Here is a 24,625-nt window from a genome sequence, read left to right as displayed (position 1 = left end):
AATTAGTGAAGATGGCAGCAGGAGCATAATGTTTCAAAAGGACAAAGGACTGTCCTACAGAGCATCACACCCCGGCAGCCACCCACCAAGCCCACCCCTCCCCTCCCCCTCACGATGACAACGGGCTGGAAAGGGAGAGAGGGGGAACAATGTTTGTATTAACAACCAATGTTATATGAAATAAATCAGAACTGTACAATTTTTGTATTTGCACTTAAACAAAATAGGATGCTAAATTATATAAAGTATCAAATATCACTTATACTGTATTCTCAAACATAAATACATAATATTTGTAGGCAACTTATAGACTTATAGACTTGTTAAAGTAGATCAGCACATGAAGATAAAAACAGTAGCAGACCAATTAATTTGCATGTCAAAGAAAGCTTGTGCAATTATCAAAACCAACTTCTTCCAAAAATACAATTGAAATATTAAATATTCTGGTCTAGTAATACCATAAAAATAGTTTCTGTGATGAATATAAAACTGAAGTGGTGATGCAAAATTAACCATTACTGTATTGCTAAAATAGTAAATGCAGGATAATGCCCAATACCCTTCAAAAGTTCACAAAATCACACATCACCTTGTGTAATACATGTGCATTAACACCTCCAAATAACAGTTGTGTGCATCAATTGCAATTCTTATTATAAATGAGATTCAAATTATCAATAGAAACAAACTACAGTACTGTGAAACAATGACAAAAAATAAACTTTGCACCATCAAAAAATGATGGTTGAGAAGGGTACCTAAACACTAATATTTACACTATTACATCATACTAGCACTCACAAACACCACACTCATACATTACTCCCAGAATTATAATACTGAAGAACAATACATTTAATTTTATTACAAGAGTTTAAAACTTGTGTGCTATAAATTTACCAAAGAAAACTGTAAAACATTAACAGTACAGTATATTACAAGAATAAAACAATAACAACATAGTTTTTAAATGAACCTAAGATTATATTGCCAGAGAGAAATCATAAATGTTTTTAAACAAAGTACCCACCAAGATCAACACATTGTTAAACATCATAAAAATTGCAGAGAAAGTGGCAAGATGAGAGCAGACAAAGCACAGAAACAGTTGTACCAGCAAGTGCTTTATCAAATCTAGATTTTATACAGCCATTACAGGCAAAATATTTAAACAATTCTCATTGTTGGGAAGAGAAAGCCTACTCAGTACTTGGGCTTCCACCTAAGCCAACTATTGACCATTTCCAGGATGCAACCCACAACAAGAGCCTAACTCCTGTGTACCTAGTTACTGGTAGGTTAACAGAGTCATCAAGTGAAATGAAATGAGTGCAACTATTTCTGTCATGTCCGGGGATTGATCCTGGGATCCTAGATTGTGAGGTGAGGATCAAGACCACTACCACAGGACAAACTATGCTCTTTATCTTGATGTTTCTCTACACCATTGTCAGCACTCCATTCTGTGCTCTTGAACACCTTAAGTTAACAGACCACAACCTTAATATAAAATGGCATGAGCCCCACTGTTCCAATGTATAACAAGGAAGGTATTGAATTGTAATTTTTTCCCTCCCCCACCAAGGAGTTCTTAAAAATAATTATTTCTAGTGATCCTGTAAGATCTAGTGACCTTAAGTTTACAGGCAGATGAAATTCTGAATAATCTATATGAGGCAGCCCTGTAAAGGAAATGGAAATCAGAGGGAAATGGTTTAAAAGAAAACAAATACAAAAACTCTTAAAATCTTCTCTATTAAGTTGTGAATATTGCACAAGACTTCACCATAATGTTGAAATACTGTTGGTGACTTTCCATAAAATGTGGCAGTGTTTACACATAAGAACACGAGCCTAGAAAGGTTAGGTTAGATTAGTTAGGTTTGTCTTTGCAACACAGGTTAAAAATAACTTTCCAGGTTGTCCAACTCAATAGTTCAGATTTCTACTTTCTAATTTCGTTGTATGTCGGTATATATACTATAGTCGTCATAGTTACTATAAATACTAGCAAAACAGGATTGGCTAGGATGTTCACAGAGTACAGTACAATATACTCTAATGAGACGAGCACTATGTTTCTGACATTTACAATAAACTTGTAAAAATAAAATCACTGATTACAGTAGAATATTTTATAAGATCAGTTGTAACTTAGATGTTTTGTGCAATCAACACCCAATTCTTTGCCTGAAACTTTCCAAACACTGTGTTTCAGCAATCACTAAATTATTCTATTTTAAGAACCTTAGTGGGGATACATTAAAGGACAAGGTATTTTATTACTGTATATAAACAAATAAAAATAATGCACTTCAGAACAAAGTTAATTTGAATGTATCAACAGAAAATTAATGTACTATAATGTTTCTCCGTATAAGTTTAAGGTTTATAAACACAATATGGGGTTATTTAATGATTTATTCCAATATTAAAAAATACTGTACCTTAATTTGGTTATGAACTGTTGAAATACTTAAATAAAATTAAAATAAATAAAAAATAAGACAGTGGGAAGGGAAGTTGTAACTATCAACCAAATTCAATATGTAAGTATTAAACATAACATTGTTGGAACTATTCTCAGTTAATAGTTCCAACAATTTATATTCTTTTCTTGAAAGGTTTTCTTTAAATTCACACACATACAATCATCCGTATACTGTACTGTGATATTTTGTAAATATATGTAGTGTACTGTACATTTTGAAGCTATATACTAGATAGATTTGAGGCAATTTATCAGAGAAGACGACGACTCACTTTTTAAATCTGTTACACATATCTCAATTAAATAGGATTTGCTACCTGCACGAGTCTTATATCAAGTATCTTAGACCCATAATCTGCACATGGTTGACATGTGAATTTACAGCAGCACTAATTAGTCTTTAACACCTAAGCTCTAAGTGTGGAGGGGGGGGGAGGGGGGGATGCAAATTGTGCTGAGCAAGATGTTGCAGGTATCCAAGCTGTTGTTTAGGAGTGAGGCATTACACTGCTTTTATGTTTTCTCAGCACATTCCGTCTCCTCCCAAGCCCCCACCACCATTAACCCTTAAACTGCGCAACACTTCATATGAAGTGTTGAGTAACTGACGCGACAGTGCACACCCCCTTCAAAGGACGTTTTGGAGTATCACACAAGATTTAAACGGCCCACGGCTACACGGGGTTCACATCAGCTTCCTCAGGGCTCTAGTAAACAGATGCCATTTTTTTTAAATTGTAGGCAACATTCCCGGGTGTGAGAGCCTCAGTACTGAGTGAGCAACCAAAGCTGGCGCATGCAGCATGAGCTCACAGCACTGTTCAGCTTTTGACCACATCATCACCTAAAAATGTAAAAAATATATGTAACTGGTATTATTTAGCGATGATAGCATTACAGAAGACCCCTGACTGTGATCAAAATGACCAGGATTCTGATAATAGCAGAATTGTTGTAATAATTTGCACTGCGCTGTGGGAGGAGTAATATTGAGTGTGGGAGGGCTGTAGTGTCATCTGCCAAATCTGTGTGGCAACCTGGTACTGTCTGCACTTACTACACCAGTTTAATGGTTCGGTATGGTTTACAAAACATCCAGGGGCCAGATTCACGAAGCAGTTGCACACGTACTTACGAACCTGTACATCTTTTCTTAATCTGACGGCTTTGTTTACAATTATTAAACAGTTAATGAGCTCCGAAGCACCAGGAGGTTGTTTATAACAATAACAGTTGATTGGGAAGTCTTCATGCTTGTAAACTGTTTAATAAATGTAACCAACGACGTCAAAGATTGAAGAAAGATGTCAGGTTCGTAAGTACTTGCGTAACTGCTTTGTGAATCTGGCCCCAGATACTTATATATAACATGTATATACAGTATAGTGTAATAACAGCAAAAAGAGTATGTTGGCAGAAGCCATTTTGGTGAGGGAGGTGGCATCATCTGCATGACTTGTCATGCTGTGTAATGGGTGGCCACTATGCTCTTTGGGCATCATACCAGCTTAGTTGTACAGTTATGGTGAACAAAACATGTAGATATTTATATATAACATCTGTATATAGTGTAATAACACCACAAACAGTATACTTAAAGGAGGAATGTTAGTGCAGCTGGCCTTGAACCAGTGAGGTAGGCAGCCGTCAGCTGGCTGACTCACTCACTCACTCACTCACTCACTCTCACTCACTCACTCTCACTGTGTGTGTGTGTGTGTGTGTGTGTGTGTTGTTTGTGTAATTACCTAAGTATAGTTACAGGATGAGAGCTATGCTCGTGGCATCCCGTCTTCCCAGCACTCTGTCATATAACGCTTTGAAACTACTGACTGTCTTGGCCTCCATCACCTTCTAACCTAACTTGTTCCAACCGTCTACCACTCTGTTTGCGAAAGTGAATTTTCTTTTATTTCTTCGGCATCTGTGTTTAGCTTGTTTAAATCTATGACCTCTTGTTCTTAAAGTTCCAGGTCTCAGGAAATTTTCCCTATCAATTTTATCAATTCCTGTTACTATTTTGTATGTAGTGATCATATCACCTCTTTTTCTTCTGTCTTCTAGTTTTGGCATATTTAATGCCTCTAACCTCTCCTCATAGCTCTTGCCCTTCAGTTCTGGGAGCCACTTAGTAGCGTGTCTTTGCACCTTTTCCAGTTTGTTGATGTGCTTCTTAAGATATGGGCACCACACAACCGCTGCATATTCTAGCTTTGGCCTAACAAAAGTCGTGAACAATTTCTTTAGTATATCGCCATCCATGTATTTAAAAGCAATTCTGAAGTTAGAAAGCGTGGCATAGGCTCCTCGCACAATATTCTTTATGTGGTCTTCAGGTGATAGTTTTCTATCTAGAACCACCCCTAGATCTCTTTCTTTATCAGAATTCTTTAAAGATTTCTCACATAATATATAGGTTGAGTGGGGTCTATGTTCTCCTATTCCACATTCCATAACATGGCATTTATTAACATTAAATTCCATTTGCCAAGTGGTGCTCCATATACTTATTTTGTCCAGATCATCTTGAAGGGCATGACAATCATCTAAGTTTCTTATCCTTCCTATTATTTTAGCATCATCAGCAAACATGTTCATATAATTCTGTATACCAACTGGTAGATCATTTATGTAGACAATAAACATCACTGGTGCAAGAACTGAACCCTGTGGTACTTCACTTGTGACATTTCCCCAGTCCGATACATTGCCTCTGATTACTGCCCTCATTTTTCTATCAGTCAGAAAAATTTTCATCCATGTTAGAAGCTTACCTGTCACCCCTCCAATATTTTCCAGTTTCCAGAACAACCTCTTATGTGGAACTCTGTCGAAAGCCTTTTTTAGGTCCAGATAGATGCAGTCAACCCAACCATCTCTTTCCTGTAAAATCTCTGTGGCTCGATCATAGAAACTGAGTAAATTCGATACACAAAATTACACAGAATGTGTAAAGGGTGGCCACTATGCTCTTTGGGCATCATACCAGCTTAGTTGTACAGTTATGGTGAACAAAACATGTAGATATTTATATATAACACCTGTATATAGTGTAATAACACCACAAACAGTATACTTAAAGGAGGAATGTTAGTGTGGCTGGCCTTGAACCAGTGAGGTCACACACACACACAATGAGTGTGTGTGTGTGTGTGTGTGTGTGTGTGTGTGTGTGTGTGTGTGTGTGTGTGTGTGTGTGTGTGTGTGTGTGTGTGTGTGTGTGTGTGTGTGTTGGGGGGTAGGGCAATCTTTCCTATTGTCTGAACTCACCATACCAGTTTTGTTGTACAGTTATGGTGAACAAAACATGTAGATACTTATATATAACATCTATATATAGTGAGGAAAAAAAGCAAAAACAGTAAGGTAGAAGGAGAAATGTTGCGAGTGAGGTGTTGTTGAGGGAGGGAGTGGCAGCGAGTGGCCACTCCTCATTGCTTTTGACTCACCATACCAAATTAGTGGTTCGTTATGGAGAACAAAATCTGCAGAAACTTATATATAACCTGTGTGTATATAGTGTGATAACAGCAAAACTATTTGTTTATTGTTTTATGAACATAATAATTTAATCACTAATATGATCACAATACTTTTCATTATAGTGATGATTCACACATTTTATCATATAAATATATCACACTACACACTATTGAATAATATTACTGCAAAAAACTTAGAAAATATCAGTCAGAGACATTGAAATAATCAGGTAATATCATCTTTGTGGCAACTCCCGCCTGACAGCTCAGGCGGTGTAGACAACCACTGACAATTGCTCTGTCAACGCCTCTTATTTTTTTGTCAGACTTCCCCGCCCTATTGCGGCCAAAATATGCCACCTATGATTTTTGTATTATTTTCCTGTGATCAGGGAACACAAATGAACACTTTTATAAGACAAAATATTTTTTGAATTTTTTGTTGTTGTTGCGCCTGTGGGTGTTGATAGCCCAAATAGCCTAGAGCAGCTTAGGGGTTAAAGTACAGTACAACACAGGAAATGGGCAATTTATCGAGAAAAGTGGGAAAAGTTCACTATGTGCAAATTAACTCTGTTCAATCTCTCTCTCTCTCTCTCTTGCATATTGAGGGTTAAGGGTTAATGGTATAAACTTTGTATTTTTGTTATATTTTTACCACATTGGTATACTGTACATTATTTAATATTACATATAAATCATATTAAATAACCAAGCCAACTCAAGTAATGTATGTGAAAATCCCAGTGCATGATTTCCCAATTTTGGTGTTAAAAACTAATAATGTGTGCTTTTGTGCTCTGAAAAGTCAGTAAAATCAAGTGCTTACAATAAATAGTACAGCAAAACATAAGCAAGTGAAAGCTGTGCTTTCACATATCGTACCTGCAGATCACCAAATCTGAGAAAGTCCAGAATAACACTGTTCAGGCCTAACACTTGTGCACATAATGCATATAAAAAATATCACCGGCAGTGAAATGTAATTTAATGCCAATTTCTGGAGGGGAGTCTCCTTGTGGCTCCCTGAAACTACAATGTTGATATAGTGCCATCAGTTGTGTAGTTCTTTTAGGCCTACCAGGGACCATGAGCCAGACACTTGTCTGTTCTAAAAAGGTGCACAGCAGAGTAGCACTATGATAAAATTGTCAGTGAATTTTTTTCAATCTCGGTGAATTGTCAGTGAATATTGCTCAATCTCGTGCGGCTAGAATTGCCGCTAATCCCTCTAAGAAGAAGTTGCGAACTGGACACCAATTGCTGGAGATCCGTCGACTAGTTAATAGGCCAGAGTAATTAAAATGAATTTTAATTACTGTATATCCATCACCATCACCAAGAAAGCACCCACAAAGCCAGCAAAACAAAACAGACCATTGCTGGTTATACAGAAATATCGATGCCTCAAAATAACCAAAAAATTAAAAACCTTCCTAAATAATGTAAACAAATGATCAAAAAGTTATGAAACTAGTGCAAGTGTGTTTGCCCCATCTTACCCCTGCATTTGAAGGCGGCGGCGGGAGGCAAACCGGGTCTGCTGGCTGCTCCACCAGTTCCATGATGATGGAAAAAACCACCCTTGATTCCCAGAAATTGGCATTTCCTTACATCCAACGCTAGTTTATTGGGGGAGCCCCCTGTGTCTCCCTGAAGCTACCGACCCATGGAGAAGGAAAACAATGGAACTTACCAGGGAGGAGGGAGCACTGCAGGCATAACAATGAAGAAGAAACCACAGGCCATGGCACACGAAGGTCACACCGAGGTTGACAAGGACCAGGAACATTCATGAGATACTTAGTTGCCCGGACCTTCTTCGATCGCCAAAATCCCAGTGCCTGAATATCAGCCCAAGACATGCTGGCAAACACAGCCAAGAAAGCGGCAAACTTATGAATGTAACGGGCACGAGGGTAGACTGCAGGCTAGCTAGACTTAACACTGCAGACAACCTGAGAAATACGAGCCCTTGAACGGGGAATGAGGGAAACCCGACAAACCCACAACAAGTCTACCGAAGCAAAAGCTGTGGCACGAAGGTAGCGAAAAGCCACCTCTGGACAAACAACATGATGCACCCTCGGCTGAACCAAGCATGCATTAATCGCCAACAGACCCTTCCTGAAGCCAACCATCTCATTCTTCACCAGAAGAGAAGGAGCTGGCTGCAGATGAACAAAATGATCCCCAGGGTTGAAGGAACAAAAACACCGGTACTGAAGGGGAGCATGACGCTCACCTACCCCGCAACCGGAAGCAAGTGAGACCAAAAACAAAGCTGTAAATACAATCACGAACCAAAGGGGAAACCGTAAAATGAGTAGAAGAATGGAAGAACACAGTCCATAGACCAAGTAGGCTCAGACCGCACATGAGCAGGTTGAAGGTAAAGCTTATGAAATGGTGCTAAGGAGGTAGAGACCCTGAATGCAAGCTGGAGAAGCTCTGCCAGAACCACATGATACGAGGCAACAGTATTCAGCACAAGATGCTGATCCAGAAAAAGCCAAGAAAGAAAAGACAGGACAATTGAAACAGACACCTAACAGACAAAGGGAGAGGAAATGACAAAGCATGCAATGAGAGTTCATACTGTCACTGAGAAGAGGACTGCATGGGGAACACCAACAAGCCAGTCACCTGATCACCATACAAATGGAGATAAACAGGCACCAGAAACTCCAGACAAGAAGGTCGGAAAAGGTGGAACCATCAAGGTATGTCACTGGACCAATCTTCTGAAAGAGGTGGAGCCGTGGGAAAATAACCGGGTTCAGACACCGAACAAGCAGTTCCTGAAACCATGTTTGGGCAGGCCACCAGGAAGACAGAAGGATTACCATTCTTTTGTAGGACTCCAATTTAGCCAGGACCTGGAGCAAGATTTGGACCGGGAAAAAGAGGTACAGAAACCCCCATCTCTATCAGTCCAGCCAGTCGATGTCCAAGCACCCAAACATCCAGCAAAGCCAAAACAAAGAGCAGGTATCAATGATCCACTCGGTGGCGATGGGACAGAACCAAGGAAGACGTTAGGACGTTAGACACTCCTTGGACATAAATGGCATAGAGAGCCAAAACCTCGAGAAGTCAGATCACATTGTCATTAAAAAGGTTAATGCAACAGCCTACTACAGCTTTATCTAGGCGAGTCTTTTCAGCAAAACTTTGCAGTTCTTCCCATACTGCACACATTTTCGTAATGAGGAAGGGATATCCTCTACTGCCTCTACTCATAACTATTATCTTAGGTTGAACTTTACCACTGACTTTTTTGGGACCCATGGCATGATATATAATAAGAACTTTTTATGTTAAAAAAACGAAAAAGCAGAAAACAATTAAATTCTTCACAACGAATTCAAGCGCAGTTGTCACTAGGCAGGATACAGTGGTAAACTAAGCATGCCTCGCCCTGCACCCAGCAGAACCAATGTGCTCAACCCATATATGTATCAATAAACACTAATATTCCAAGGCAAACTTCGTACATGGAGTCAAATTTTACGAGGAAATTGACTTGAAATTAAAATACTTAAAAATTTGTAATCCTGGGCATTTGTAAACCGAGGTTCCGCTATACATATAAAGGTCTCCTACAAAGAGACAGGGACCCCAGCACTCCCCTCCCAGTTGAAACAATGAACCACAGGTTGACAGTTTGAATGGAGATGGGGTGCAGAGCCTGGAAGGATCTGAGCCCTCTGCAGCACAGGCCACAAACTCCCACACCTGCTTGATGGGGTTCTAGAAGTTCTTTTACTCCCCAAGCCCGGCCCGAGGCCAGGCTCGACTTGTGAGAGCTTGGTCCAACAGGCCCACATATCCACCTCAGCCCAGTTGGTTCGACACTTCTTGAAGAAAACTACAGTACCCAGTTTTCTCTTTATGTCCACAGTTATTCCAGCAATATTTCTTATACTTACTGAAAAATAAGAAAAAAGGCTTTTAGGAAAAAGGAAAAAGGAAAAATTAAGAAAAGGCTCACAGTACAGTACTGTACTGTGAGCCCGACATTGGTGAAGGGACCATGACCCCTGACCAGCTTGGTACACACAGGTCACAAAGCCCCAACCTAGATTGGAGGCATCTGTGAAGACATAGAGTGAGGGTGGAGAAAGGCGTCAAGAAACCAAACCCTGAAAAATCTGAAAAGGATTTTCAGCAATGCAGCAGCCAGCAAAGGGCTTCTGGAATCCACACCCAGCGAATGCGGCCGCGGCAGAAGAGCTAGCTCCATAGAAAAGATAACAGTCTCCGAAGCCAAACCCTGCCCGAGAAAAAAACAGAGGGCAAAGGTGAGGCTCCTGCACAGTTGCTCAAGTAACCACAGACTCACCTGGCGCTCGCTGACGCCAACAGATGGTGGTGATGCAGCTGTGTCAAGGCAGCCAGAGGCAGGGACACCAAGACTGACCATTAGTTCCAAATGAGGCCCAGCCGAGTCTGAACCTGGGTTGGAATGAAGCAGGAGTTCAGCCAGTTCACCAGGAACCTGAAATCGGCAAGCTGAGAAAGAAGCAGATCCCTGGCCAGCAGACATGTAGACCGGCAGGGAGTTCACACCAGCAAGTCATCGAGTTAGGCCAGAACCCGAACACCAAGAAGATAAAGATGGGTCACTACGACCTTGGCTAAATGAGTGAAAGTGCAAGAATTGAGCTTGAATGAGCCTGAAAAAGGTAACCCACACAGCAAAGTCTGGATTGTACCAGGATGGGGTTCTGAGAGTTCTTCTACTCCCCAAGCCCGGCCTGGGGCCGAGGCCAGGTTTGACTAGTGAGAGTTTGGAGCAGCCCATAGGCCCACATATCAACCACAGCTCAGTTGGTCCGGCACTTCTTGAAGAAAACTATCTATCTAGTTTTCTCTTGAAGATGTCCACTTTTGTTCTGGCAATATTTCTTATACTTACTAGGAGTATGCTGAACAACCGTGGACCTCTGATGTTTATACAGTACAGTATTCTCTGATTATGCCTATGGCACCCCTGCTCTTCATTGGTTCTATTCTACATTTTCTTCTATATCATTCATGCCAGTATGTTGCTATTTTCCTGTGTAGATTTGAGACCTGGCCCTCCAGTATTTTTCATGGGTATTACTTTCTCTCTCTCATCTCCTTTCTAGTGAGTACATTTGGTGACAATCCCAATAATTTAGGTGCTTTATCGTGTCTATGTATGCCATATATGTTCTCTGTATTCCCTCTATCTCAGCAATCTCTCTTGCTCTGAAGGGGTAAATGAGTATTGACCAGTACTCAAGATGGGAGCAGAAGTGATTTGAATAGTACAATGATTTGAAGATTCTCATAATCCATCCTATCATTATTCTGGCTGAAGCAATATTTGCTTGGTTATGCTCCCTATACATTAGGTGATCAGCCATAATTATTCCCAGTCCCTTTACAAGCTGCTTTCCTACTATGGGCACATTTGATTGTGTTTTGTACCCTGTATTTTGTTTAAGGTTCTCATGTTAACCGTGCCTGAGTACCTGGAATTTATCACCATTAAACATCATGTTATTTTCTGCTGCACAGTCAAAAACTTTATTAATATCTGCTTGTAGTTTTTCAATGTCTTCAACAGAGATAATTTTTATGCTGACTTTTGTGTCATCTGCAAAGGATGATATGAAACTGTGACTTGTATTTTTGTCTTTATTTTGTCTATGACATGAGAATAAGGAAAAGCAGTGGTGCAAAGACTGTACCTTGAGGTACAGTGTATAGAGCTTTTAACTGCGCTTGGACTATTTTATGTGGTTGACTGTTACTCTTGTTTGACAGAAAATCGAGTATCCAGCGTCCTACTTTACCAGTTATTCCCATTGACCTAATTTTGTGTGCTATCACTCCATGGTCACATTTATCGAATGCCTTTGCAAAATCTGTGTATACCACATCTACATTCTGTTTTTTTTCTAATGCCTCAGTGACTTTGTTGTAATGGCCAAGTAGCTGTGAGAGGCACAATCTTCTTGCTCTAAATCCATGATGGACTGGGTTGTGGAGGTCATTGGTCTCTCTGAAACTGGTGACCAAGGGCCAGATTAACAAAGCAGTTATGCAAGTACTTACGACAGGCACAACTGCCTCGATGCCAAAGTCAGAAGTGGTGAACCCCGGAGGTGACCAAGCCACATCCCGAGCAAAACCTTGCCCTGGTCACAAACCCTCTGATGTTACGGGGCCAGAAGCAAGGGGGAAAACAACTGAGGGAGTGCACACCACACCTGAAGGGGAAGGAAGAGGTGGTGTGGACAGAACCATGGTTGAATTTACTAACACCTCCAAATCCAAGTTCCTAAACACCAATGGGTAGCTTTTGGGGCATTCAACAAGGCACACAACCTAGACCACTGTAAAACAGAAAACCTCAACCCGTAAAGTGGTCACTGCCAGAAAACCCTGAACATCACAACGGTTAAGGGTTTGCAAGTGGAGTAACGTGTAGAGAAGAAGCCCACATGACTTTGGATTGAAGATGTCAACTGCCCAGCAGGCAGCATGGAAGAGGTAGAAGGTATGAGCATCGCTACGTGACACAGACGATGAACAAACCTTGAACTCGTACATGGCGAGAGAGCAGGTTCAGCGGGGATATCCATTGGACCACTGAACCAGGAGTTTTCCTGGATCTGCAGGGAATGACCCTGCAGGAAGCTCAGACACTGAGATTCTACACTGGAACAGGAAGCAGGTCCCCAGTTGTTAAGAAGGAAAGTCTCTAAGTCTCAAAATATGAATAGAATACACTCGTATGGACACTTGAACAGGTATAATTAGGCCGACCCAGATCATCTCGGCATACTTTGGTTAGATGGCCTGAACCCCAAGTGCAACCCACTAGCCAAAATTTACTCCCTATACCAGGGAAGACAAAGCAAAACATATATGTACTTATTCAGGGCAAGGAACACCACATGCAAAGAAACCCTCTAAGGGAGTGAACCGTAAACACTCCAAGTAAGAGAACTTTGGCAGCACGAAGGTAGCATTAGGGAGCACACAGGGAAGAGAACCCTGTGCACAGGTGCAGAACCCAAGCACCCTATGCTCCTGGCTCATGCAAAACAAGCATTTGTTGGAACCACCACAAAGGCAAAACCACCACTTAGCTGCAGCAGGAAATAGGAGCCAGAGTGACAGAGCTGACAGTCAGGGCATTAGCTACAATCAGCAAGAAAAAAAAAGGGGTGGAGCAACCAGCGGACCTAGTCTACCGCCCTCCTTTCCCTATACTAGGGGGGAGGGAGGCATCCAAGCTAGCACTAGTTTCATGACTTTTTGATCATTTGTTTACATTGTTGGGCGAGTTCTTTTGCCAATTTTGAGGCATCAATATTTCCAAATAACCAGCAGTCATCTGTTTTCTTTCGCTGACTTTGTAGGTGCTTTTCAAAGTGGTGGCAGACATGATTAAAATTCACTAACAACATTATCATAGTGCCACTGCTCTCTGCAACTCTTTAGTGGGGACCAGGTTCTGGCTCGAGGTCCCCATTAGGCCTAAAATAAATCCATCACTGATCACACCTAGTAGTTTGGCACTATCAGCATTGTAGCTTCAGGGATCTACAATGGGCTCCCCCCAGAAATTGAAGATTTATGAAGAATTATAAAAACTGTAGAAAGTATAGTAAAATATAAATAACATAGATAAAAGCATAAAATTATATTGAATACATTGTTCACAATAAATAATTGTAAATGCATCCCAAGAATGAGATGAACTATTCCAAGACCTTTGGGAGACATTATGTATCTTAATATTACAATAGAAAAATTATTCCCTAACCCCCAATATTATTGACAGTACCCTGAATTGTAACTAAATCAAACTTCAGAGATATTATGAACAAAAGCCTTCATCTGAATAAACAAAATACAAAGTAGTAGCCAACAGGTTCTTAACGCACTTACCCTCAACAGTATAAACAAGTTAGAAACACAGTAGAGAAAACAAAATACAATATATCTCAAATTACAAAATGAATGGTGAAATTTATGAAAATGCAAATCTAAATATAAGCTTTGCTGAAATATAGAAAAGCTGCAGATGTCTGTAAGGAACATACATAAGGAAGTAAATATCGTGACTAAGTACTATACAGGGATTTGTTTACAATGTGTATTGAGCAGTGTGTGCCATGTGACAATATAGAAAATGAAAGAGAACAGGAAACAATTGAAAAACTGGTCAGTGATAAACAAAGATGGGTTCCATGGCAAAATGTCATGTGGATATCTTATAGGGTCAAAAAGAGTTCTTAGTGATATGCGTGGACGTGCGGGGTATGTAATTACCTAAGTGTAGTTACAGGATGAGAGCTACGCTCGTGGTGTCCCGTCTTCCCAGCACTCTTTGTCATATAACGCTTTGAAACTACTGACGGTCTTGGCCTCCACCACCTTCTCACCTAACTTGTTCCAACCGTCTACCACTCTGTTTGCGAAAGTGAATTTTCTTATATTTCTTCGGCATCTGTGTTTAGCTAGTTTATATCTACGACCTCTTGTTCTTAAAGTTCCAGGTCTCAGGAAATCTTCCCTATCGATTTTATCAATTCCTGTTACTATTTTATATGTAGTGATCATACTTCTTTTTCTTCTGTCTTCCAGTTTTGGCATATTTAATGCCTCTAACCTCTCTTCGTAGCTCTTGCCCTTCAGTTCTAGGATCCACTTAGTAGCATGTCTTTGCACCTTTTTGCAGTGTGTGCATGCGTGTGTGTGTGTGTGGGGTCTATCCTGGAATCTTATCGGTTATGACATGATAAGGGCCCAGGACAGACCCAAATGTAGTCACTTTAATTTTATATGAGTGTAGTTGTTTTTATATACTGTATAGTGAAGACTGCTAAATGTGGATAAAGGTAAAATTATGAAAGTGGTAGAAGAAAACCTTTTGAGTGTGAACAAGGTGAATGGAGAGGTTCTGGAAATTGGCTGATCAGTTTATATACCTATCTTCTTGAGGTTATCTTGAGATGATTTCGGGGCTTTTTTTTTTTAGTGTCCCCGCGGCCTGGTCCTCGACCAGGCCTCCACCCCCAGGAAGCAGCCCGTGACAGCTGACTAACACCCAGGTACCTATTTTACTGCTAGGTAACAGGGGCATCAGGGTGAAAGAAACTCTGCCCATTGTTTCTCGACGGTGCCTGGGATCGAACCCAGGACCACAGGATCAACGTGCTGGCCGGTCGGCTCCCCATACACCTAGGGTGTATGGCTGACAAAAGAATAATTTGGGTAAGTTGAGAATCAGGTAAGATGAGTCAGGAAACAAGTGTGACTGGTGCAAAGAAAACCTTGGGAAGGAAAAAAAAGATAGGAAAAGGGGCAACTTGATGACTCCAAGATGACATGATAAAGTGTACCTTCCCGTACTGGCATGAAACACTGGTGTTGCATAAATTGTAAGTTAAAGCAGAAGAAATTAACAATCTCAGGAGCCAGTCTGGAGTTAAAAGTAAAGATAGAAGGAAAGATAATGCAATGAAAAATGTATAATGCAAGTCACTAAATCCTAAGATTGAGGCGGTTGTACCAAGATGGTTTGGTTGTTAATATATGAATAATCAAGTGGTAAATAAAATGCATTCAAGGGAATGTGTGGGTATTAGATGAAAAAAGTCAAGAATATGGGCAGACATGGTGAATGATTGTGTATGAGAAAGTGTGGAATAAGTGAACAAAGTAATAGCAGACCAAGGCTAGGAGGGAACGATTTAAGGTGGGACAAATGCACATAACACAGCTTGAGCACTTTACACCAAGCCTTATGAAGCAGTGAAGTGCTGCGGATGATAGGCTCATTAGTTAACCTATCCTCTCGAATAGTACATTTCATTTTGACAAATCCCCTACAGCCAAATTCTGATTTACTAAAAATCATGGCGCTCACAAAACTGACGTGATGTCCCATTTTCTATTCGTGGGCCCTCTGTTTGGTGAGGCATGGCTAATTTAGTACATTAGTTTAATGATGTTGGAAATGCTTGAGAGGATAGGCTGCACGAGTATGGAAGGCATGGTGAATGAATGATTATCATTTTTAATATTTTGAATCTTTTCTATAGAGTACTGCTCTAGTATCTTCCATGGGCAGATGCCTTCCTGTATATGAATGAAAGAAATTTCATTCACTTTCCACTGCTCTTGCAGGAAGTGGTCCCATGGGTGAGAATATACAACGCTAACCTGAGTCAAGACATGAATCCCACATATATGTAAACCCCAAAGGTAGTAGAAGACTTCTCTACACAAAAAAGGGAAGCTGCAAACATGTTAGATTTAGTTATGGTGTTTGTGGCTGTTCCAACACACGTTTGTGCTGTGTGAGCTAGGAGTATAGGGTGCTTGGAGCTGTTTAGCTCCAAACAAACATCTAGGTGAAACAAACATGTATTGAATCTAAACAAACTTTTTAGATTCAGTACACAAGGTGGAATGACTGATTGCCTTTATTATATTATCAAGTCAAAGTTGCACCATGCATGCAACAGTACAATTAACATTAACTTGCAAGTATCGCCAAAAGACACCTTCATCAAAGATATATATATACACAAGAGCTGTGCTTACCCTCAACTACCTCAAGTAATAAATAAATATCTCAGCTGAGCAACAGGTTTCTGACAATGTTATTACACATCACTTCCATATTATTTTCTTTAAATAAATATTAATAGGATTTTAACTAAAAACGTAGTTTTAAATTTGACGAATAATAAAGAATTGAATCAAAGTTATTCTTGATACTGTACAGTTGTATAAATTCTAACTTTCACTGCAGTACATGCAGAATTCTGCCAGATGGCAGTATGCCCACAAAAAATAAATAAACTATTACAAAATCAACATTAAAATCAAACTTACTCAAATATTTAACAAAAAACTAGTGATGAATGTAATGAAACGCAAATTTCTGGGTGAGCCCTCGGTGGCTCCCTGAAGTTGTTATACTCATAGTGCCAAACTACTAGGTGCCATCAGTCGCGGAATTCTTTTTGGCCTACCAGGAACCACAACCAGGCCCCCTCTAAAGAGCAGCAGAGAGCAGTGGCACTATGACAAAACTGGCTGTAAATTTTAATCATGTCCACCACCGCCGGGAAAGCACCCACAAAGTCAGCGAAACAAAACAAAATCGCCAAAAGAATTCCCAACAATGAAAACATACGAATGAAAATTCATGAACAAGCACATGCTTGTTCGCCCCACCTTTATCCTCATTTGCAGGGGAGGATGAGGAAGAGAGGGATAGACTGGGTCAGTTATCTGCTACACCCTCAGGTCTACGATGATGATGAGTTCTATGATGATGATAAGACCATTTTGACTTCCTGAGGAAGGAAGGGTGTCAGAGTGCCACTGGGGTTCACCCAGAAATTGTCATTTTATTACATTTAATGCTAGTTTTTTGGGGGGAGTTCCTTGTGGCTTCCTGAAGCTTCCTATTCATGGAGAACTAAATGAAGGGAAAATACCAGGGAGGAGTGACCACAGCAGGGACCATAATGAACAAGAAACCACGGGCCATGATACTTGACCCAAGGCCATACAAGGCAAATGTGCACCAGTAACAGACAAGAGAAACCTGGCAGCCAGGACCTGCCAAAAGCCCTCCCTTCCCCTGTGCTCGAAAATTGCCTACGACACATCGGCAAACACAGCCGAGAGTGTGGCAAACTTGCGAACAGCATAGGCACGAGGGTAGATTGCAGGCGTGCTGTAGTTAGGTCACACAAATCTTAGTGTGCCCAGCCAGCCAAAACTCTCTCCCAATCTCAGGAAAGACAGAAAGCAAAGACAACCAGACTTACCCAGGGTGAGGACCACCTCAAGTGTGGAAGCCCTCTAAAGGAGCAAACCACAAACACTCCAGGGAGGAGAATGTTGGGAGTGCAAGGGCACTGTCTGCATGGAGGAGCCCCTCTAAGAGCACACAGGGAAGAAAACCCTGTGCACATGCAGCTCCAAGCACCCTATACTCCTGGCACACACACACACACAGCACAAACATGTGTTGGAACACCACAAAGGCAAACACCACCACTTAGTTGAAGCAGAACATGGGTCCCAGATCGAAAGAGGGGTAACCGCACACTGTCTACCATCAGCAAACAACCGAGGGTGGAGCAGCTGGCTGACCCGGTCTGTCTCCTCCTCTTCCCCAAAAGAGGGGAGGAAGGGAGCGAATGAAATTGAGCTAGTTTGTGAATTTTCATTCGTTTGTTGACAGGGTCTTGAGGCATCGATCTTTCCTTATAACAAGCAGGGCTCTGTTTTGTTTCGCTGGCTATGTGGGTGTTTTCCAAGTGGTGGCGGGCATTATTAAATTTACAAATAATTGTTTGATCAAAATGCAAATGCTCTCTGCACCTCTTTAGAGGGGGCCAGGTTGTGGCTCGTGGTCCCCGGTAGGCTTAAAAGAACTCCATGACTGACAGCACCTAATAGTTTGGCACTGTAGCTTCAGGAAGCCAATAGGGGCTCCCCCCTCAAAAAAAAAAAAAAAAAAAACCAGTATGTTATGCCCGGAGTTATGAAACAACATTCTCAGTCCTTAACTTTGAAACCCAAGAGTGATATACATGTTGTCTTAAAATGACAACTGACCTTTGATTAAGATGTCTATGTAAACACAACCATGAGTTGTTGTAATCAGGTGTTTGTGTATAGGGAGGTGAGTGGGTAACTGTATATATATGTACATGTATCCTGTAATCTCCTGTAACCTAAGTGTAGTTGTATTTTTGTATTAGTTTAGTGATGTGCTTCATGAGATATGGGGGATGCAAAACTTTTAGTGTTGCAAAAGTTGTGAACAGTTTATTATTTCATCATCCATGTATTTACGGGAGATTATGAAGTTGGAAATGTGTGTGTGTGTAATTACCCAAGAGTAGTTACAGGATGAGAGCTACGTTTGTTGTGTCCCCATCTTCCCAGTATTCTTTGTCATATGATGTTTAACTATACTGTACATGTGTTTGTGTATTTTTATGTATTTGTGTTTAAAATGGGGGAAGAGAAGTGATTTGAAAGGTGGCATGATTTAAGTACGGTAAAACATTATCAATAATGATACAGAACAAATTACTAATACTGTACTTAGGAAGTAATCAGCCACCACAATTTTACAGTTAGTGGCTATCAACAACAAAATTAAAAAACAGGTTTTAAATCTAAAATTATGCTTTAATGTATCCTTTTATCAAAACTCTTATGAAATCATTCAATTTACTGTAAATGTATGAAATTACACCTGTAATATTTTTACAGCCTTCAGATATGCCACAGTCTTCAAGGGTACAATACTTGCTTCACTATTCAATCATCATTTTAAGGCACTACACTCAGCAGTGATATTTCTGAACACAAAAACAAGCCACTTAATAAGAGTACTGATAATTACATCCACCACCACACAATGATTGTGTCTACTAAAACTCATATCAAGAATACTAGCACCTCTCCAGTTCTTCTCCACGCACCACACTTGCTTTGTGAGTTTCATCTGCTGCTTAACTACAGCTTGCACACCTCTCACACAGGCAATGGTAACTCTCAACATATCTTGGTCGTGTTCGATACACATCTTTAACGACCAAATTCACAAATGCATTGTAGCCTCTGGTACTCTACCATGATGATTTATGTAAAAATTACTTATAAAGCAAAAAAACATTCATGTATACAATCATTACACCTACCATCATAATTCTCACATACAATGTTTATGGATAGGAATGTACAGTACACTTATTTAAACTTTTTGTCTAAGACTTGCCTAGTTATATCTGCATTAGACTACCAGCTAGTCCATCTTGATGTTTCGATATATATATTTGACGAAAGCAAGCGACGCAAAGAACGACACGGTACCCAGGGTGAGAAAGAAGACGTAACAGGTGAGGAGTGACCAGCCCACAAACTCAATGGTCTGTAGTCCACCAGACATGTTAGATCTCTTCAGATAGTAGAATAGACAGTACATCAGGACAAAACCTCCAGTTGATCTGTTGAGGAAATCAGAATTCAGAATTGCAGTTAAACAAAACACTTTTTCAAAATATTTCAATTATTGCTTGATTTACATTTACTATTCTTAAAATTTAGCAGTTCTACACTATTATGGTCCAGCCTTTCACCACATGCTCAGACAAAAATGGTCAAGCCCTCCTGGGCACTGCTCACGAATGTATAAATGTTTTTATACTTTTTTATTTTTTCAAGTTACAGTATTCGAAAAAGACTCGGTGGACTTAAATGGTGGAGAGGACTCGGGATAAATTACTTCATGAGCAAATCACTTGATCTGAAGCTGAATGCAAAGCCCAAATTTCATTTGGATTCAATAATTTATTTAAAGAATTAGAGCCCTTGTCAACACTATTCAATTCAAATTCAATTCCATGTTTATTCAAAAGAATGTGTGGTACAAAGAACATAAGAGTAATGTACAATTGCAGTGCCAGGAGTTACACAATCCATGATGCCACTACCATGCCAGGCCTTTTGGGCATAACAAAAATAAATTGACAATAACATTTAACCAAATGAGTGAGGGGAAGGGAGGGAAGGGTAAAGCAGTTAATACTATAGGAGATGCAAGCTAACAAAATGTGAACAGAATTGGAAATTAAGAGATATATGCAAAAAAACCAGCGATGAATGTAATGAAATGCCCTTTTCTGGCTGAGTCCCGAAGGCTCCCTGGAACTATTGGACTGATTTTAGCTAATATTAATACAGGGCTTCAGTCATATGGAGTTGTCATGCCTACTGGGAACCACTAGCCTGAAAATGGTCCCCTCAGAGGCATAGGGAGCAATTGCCTATGAAATTCCATGTATGAAAAGTATTCATGTCTGCCATCGACCTGGGTTGAGCACCCGGAAAGGTAGGTGCTTTAAAACAGACCTCACCTGGTATAAATATTGCAACCTAAGACTTAACAAGCAACACGTCATCACACTGCGTGCCACTCATTTGCACCGAGCCCCCCCTCCCTCCTCTCGGGAAGAGGGGTTCAAGCCCACTGAGCCAGCAGCCAGATCGTCAGTTTGGAGATTTAAAATGGAAACAAAACCTGCCGACTAAGGGGGAAGGGAGGGTGCCAGGGAGCCTCTGGGGCTCTACCCAGAAAATTGTCTTTCATTACATTCAACACTGGTTTTCAGTGGGAAGCCCCATCGGCTCCCTAGAGCTAACTACCTAAACAGAAATAATAATGGAGCTTACCCAGGAGACGGCTGCACAGCACAATTCATACCAAAGGCGAGACAGGTGGCAATAACAGCCGATCCAAGATGACACAAGACCGCGCTGAGGGCCCGGCACATGGACAAGATATCAGGCAGCCAGGACCCTGTTCGATCTCCACAACCCCCATGCCGTAATATCCGCCCAAGTCATATTGCCGAACACAGCAGCCAAAACTGCATACTGACGAACATCATGGGCGCGAGGGTAGACCGCAGGCTGGCTAGACTTGATAACCCTGAAGACGACCTGAGAGACCTGAGCCCTGGAACAGGGAACAAGAGAAACAGGGGCCAACTCAGAGTGTGTCCCTGGACACAGAAGCCAAAGTGCGCAGGTAACAGCACAAAGACACTACCGGACACAAAACATGATGCACCCCCGGCCTGACCAACCAAGCATCAATAACCCATAGACCCCTCCGGAAGCCCACCGACTCGTTCTTCGCCAGAAAAGAAGGAGATGGCTGCAAACGAAAAAAACGTCCACCCGGACCAAAAGAGCAAAAGCCTCTGCGCCAGAGGAGAGCATGAAGCTCCCCGACCCGACCCCCAAAAGCCAAAGCCAACAAGAATGAAGCCTTTTGGAAACAGTCCTGGAGCAAAGGGGCCACCACAAACCAGGGGAAGACAGAAAGGAGAGCACCCGATTCAAAGCCCAGGACAGCTCAGGCAGCGCATGAGCAGGCCAGAGGTGGAAAAAACCAGCATTGAATGTAATGAAATGCCATTTTCTAGGTGAGCCCCGGAGGCTCCCTGGCCGCCCCCATCACTCCATCAATGGGACGAACCGCAACAGGGCCGGTGCCGCTTACAAGAACCCGAGCCTCGCATAGAGCGAACACCTCGCCGACCAGACGAAGGCGGCTCCGAAACTGACACCAGTGGTCTACCCCGACGAGTGGAATCCTGAGCCCTGGCATGACCCCTCTGGGATGGGGGCCCACCCTCCCGGGCCTCCGGAGAACCAACAAATCATACATGGGACAACAGCTAGCCGAAGCCGCTTGCAAATACTGCACCACAGCAGAATCCGAGAACAGACCCACAGGTGGCTCCAAGTGCCTCCAGTCCTCCTCAAGCCAATCTGAGGACAGCTCGAGCAGGGAAAAGAAACGCAAGGCCGAAGCCAACAGGCCATGCGTGCGCAAGTCTTCCACGACCACTGCAGCCGAAAGGGAAGGAACCTGCACATGAAGCTGCACCACACCATCATCCCACAGAAGGGCAGGGGCGAACAAGCATGCAATGAGATGCTCAAAATCGGCCACCCAGGAAAAAAACCTGCACCACCGTATGAGCTTCTCACCACTCAAGTGTGTGGGACCGACAGAACGCATGCTAAGGTAAGCCACAATGGTCTCTCGCACCACATGAGGCGGGAGGCCAAAAACCTCCGGAAAGACGGAAACGACAAACCCATGGAACCGTACCCCCCAGGTCAACCCACTGTTCAGATCAAGAAGCTTCTGCTGGAGGACCAAGTTTGAATGCCTCTGCCGCCACCCCAGAAGGGGACTTCCCCGAAGCTGCCCGAGTCTCAACACCAACTAAACCTTGCTCCAACTCCAAAACCCTAAGACACTTCTGGGCCAGAAGCAAGGGAAAAGGACCAGGACGCATAAGAGAAAGGGAAGGACTAGGGGATGCAGACGGAAGCAAAGCTGAGGTGACTAAAACCCCCATGTCCAGGTCCCTAAAGCCTAAGCGGTGCAGTCTCGAGGCATCGGGGAAGCAACCAATCTCTCACGTTGCAGCAACCTGAACTTAGCATGCAACACTGAAGCCGTCTGCACCCGCATATGATCATCAGTAGATTGGGTGAACTGAAGTACGTACATACAAGCAACAAAACTCGCAAGACTCCGGGTCAAAAGTGTCACCGACCCTATAGGCAGCATGGCGGAGGCACGACCAGTGATTGTGACCCCTGAAACAGGGGGACAGGGCAACCTTCCAACATGCACAAAGCAAGAGGAGACCCAGGAGTTGCATCCATTAGACCACAGAACCCTCACTGGGTTTCCCAGGGCCCTTAGTCATGATATTCCGCTAAGGAAAGCCCATGCAGGGTACTGCTGGCCGGCGCCCAAAACTACCAAGCAAACTGCTAAAGCCGAGCCCTCAGGACATGTACATTCGAGGGGGCCTAGCGGAGGACCACCAAGTAACAATAGGGTCTGACTAACCAACAGGCAGACCCTCCACCAGGCAGTGAAACAAAAAGAAAAAGAAAAACCCCACAGGAGCACAACGTACCCAGGCGGAAGAGAGCCGGCCACTATGTGAGGTGATAACTAGCAGCACAGTACCCTATGCCCCTACCAGTGACAAAAACTACCCCTACCAGTGACAAAAACTACCCCTACCCAGAGACAAACAAGGAAACACAGAAACCCCAGCTGACTCTAAGGGTGGTCAATCACCGAGCAGCAAAAGACACAGCGAAGGTAGATCCCAAGGCGACTTGTGGAAGGTGGCCCCAAGCCCCAAGGGCAGTACTTACAGGACACCTAGGGAAGGAAACCCTAGGTGCATGCAGCCTGAGTAGTGAAGAAATTACTCCTGGCTCGCACAATGACCGTAGAGACAGCACCACACTACAAGGCACAGAACTGAAACAATTTTCTGGAGCCAGAGGCATGCGACCTTGCCAGTGTCACATCAGCCAAGAGCTGAAGGGTGGGTAGCCACCCTTCCTGAACCCCACCTTTCCCCCTCTCGAGGAGGGGGGAAGGTGGAATCGAGGAGGTCTGTCGAGGAAGTTATGAAGACAGCGGCACAACGTGGTGAAGTCATGTTAATTGGCTTGTTTTCATTTGGGAAGTCCTGTCCACTCATTCAGCTCTTTTTAGCAATGGTTTCACCAGAATAGGGGTTTGGTTTGGGGCACTTACCATTCTGGGTGCCAGACTCGGTTGATGGCAGACATAGAATGCTTCCAACCACAAGGGGTTTCTATAGGCCATTGCTCCTTGTGCCTCTCTGAGGGGGCCAGGTTATGGCTCGTGGTCCCTGGTAGGCCTAGAACTCCATGCACATTGACTGATGCCAGAAATCTAATATATCCATATTAGCCTGGATAGCTTTGGGGAGCCGACAGGGCTCCTCCCCCTAGAAAAAAATCAATCTAGGGCAGTTGTAAATCAAGGTACCATTGTATTTCTAGCACTAGCACTTTCTCACCTCCCCAATATTTTTAAAATGGTCCTAAAATTTGCAACTTTGGAGCTATACTGTACTGTACAATAACAATAGAGAACTACTTTGCACCACTAAACATGAATATTGAAATTTTCAAGCAATACACAAAGGCAGCAATTTAAAGGCATGGGGATAGTATAGAACCCTTTGGTACAGTCTAC

The 24,625-nt window shown here is 42.2% G+C and overlaps 1 protein-coding gene across 2 annotated transcripts in view; it reads right to left on the bottom strand.

Moving 5' to 3' along the window:
• Positions 1-248: 248 nt before the first annotated feature.
• LOC123762747 (transmembrane 9 superfamily member 1) overlaps positions 249-24,625 on the bottom strand; it is a 119,567-nt gene continuing 95,190 nt past the window's right edge. Inside the window, exons 12-13 of one of the 2 annotated variants that reach the window (XM_045749507.2) lie at positions 19,787-20,015; positions 249-3,338 (exon numbers count right to left, since the gene is read on the bottom strand). In XM_045749507.2, the coding sequence (XP_045605463.1) occupies positions 19,814-20,015 (202 nt within the window). In that variant the 3' untranslated portion in view covers positions 249-3,338; positions 19,787-19,813. The remainder of the gene's footprint in view (positions 3,339-19,786; positions 20,016-24,625) is intronic. The other variant, XM_069332293.1, reaches the window with a different exon arrangement.

Source organism: Procambarus clarkii, chromosome 27 (assembly GCF_040958095.1).
Source record: "Procambarus clarkii isolate CNS0578487 chromosome 27, FALCON_Pclarkii_2.0, whole genome shotgun sequence".
Classification (NCBI taxonomy): Eukaryota; Metazoa; Arthropoda; class Malacostraca; order Decapoda; family Cambaridae; genus Procambarus; species Procambarus clarkii.
The sequence above is the reverse complement of the archived record's forward strand: the minus strand, read 5'-3'. Positions and strand labels throughout refer to the sequence as shown.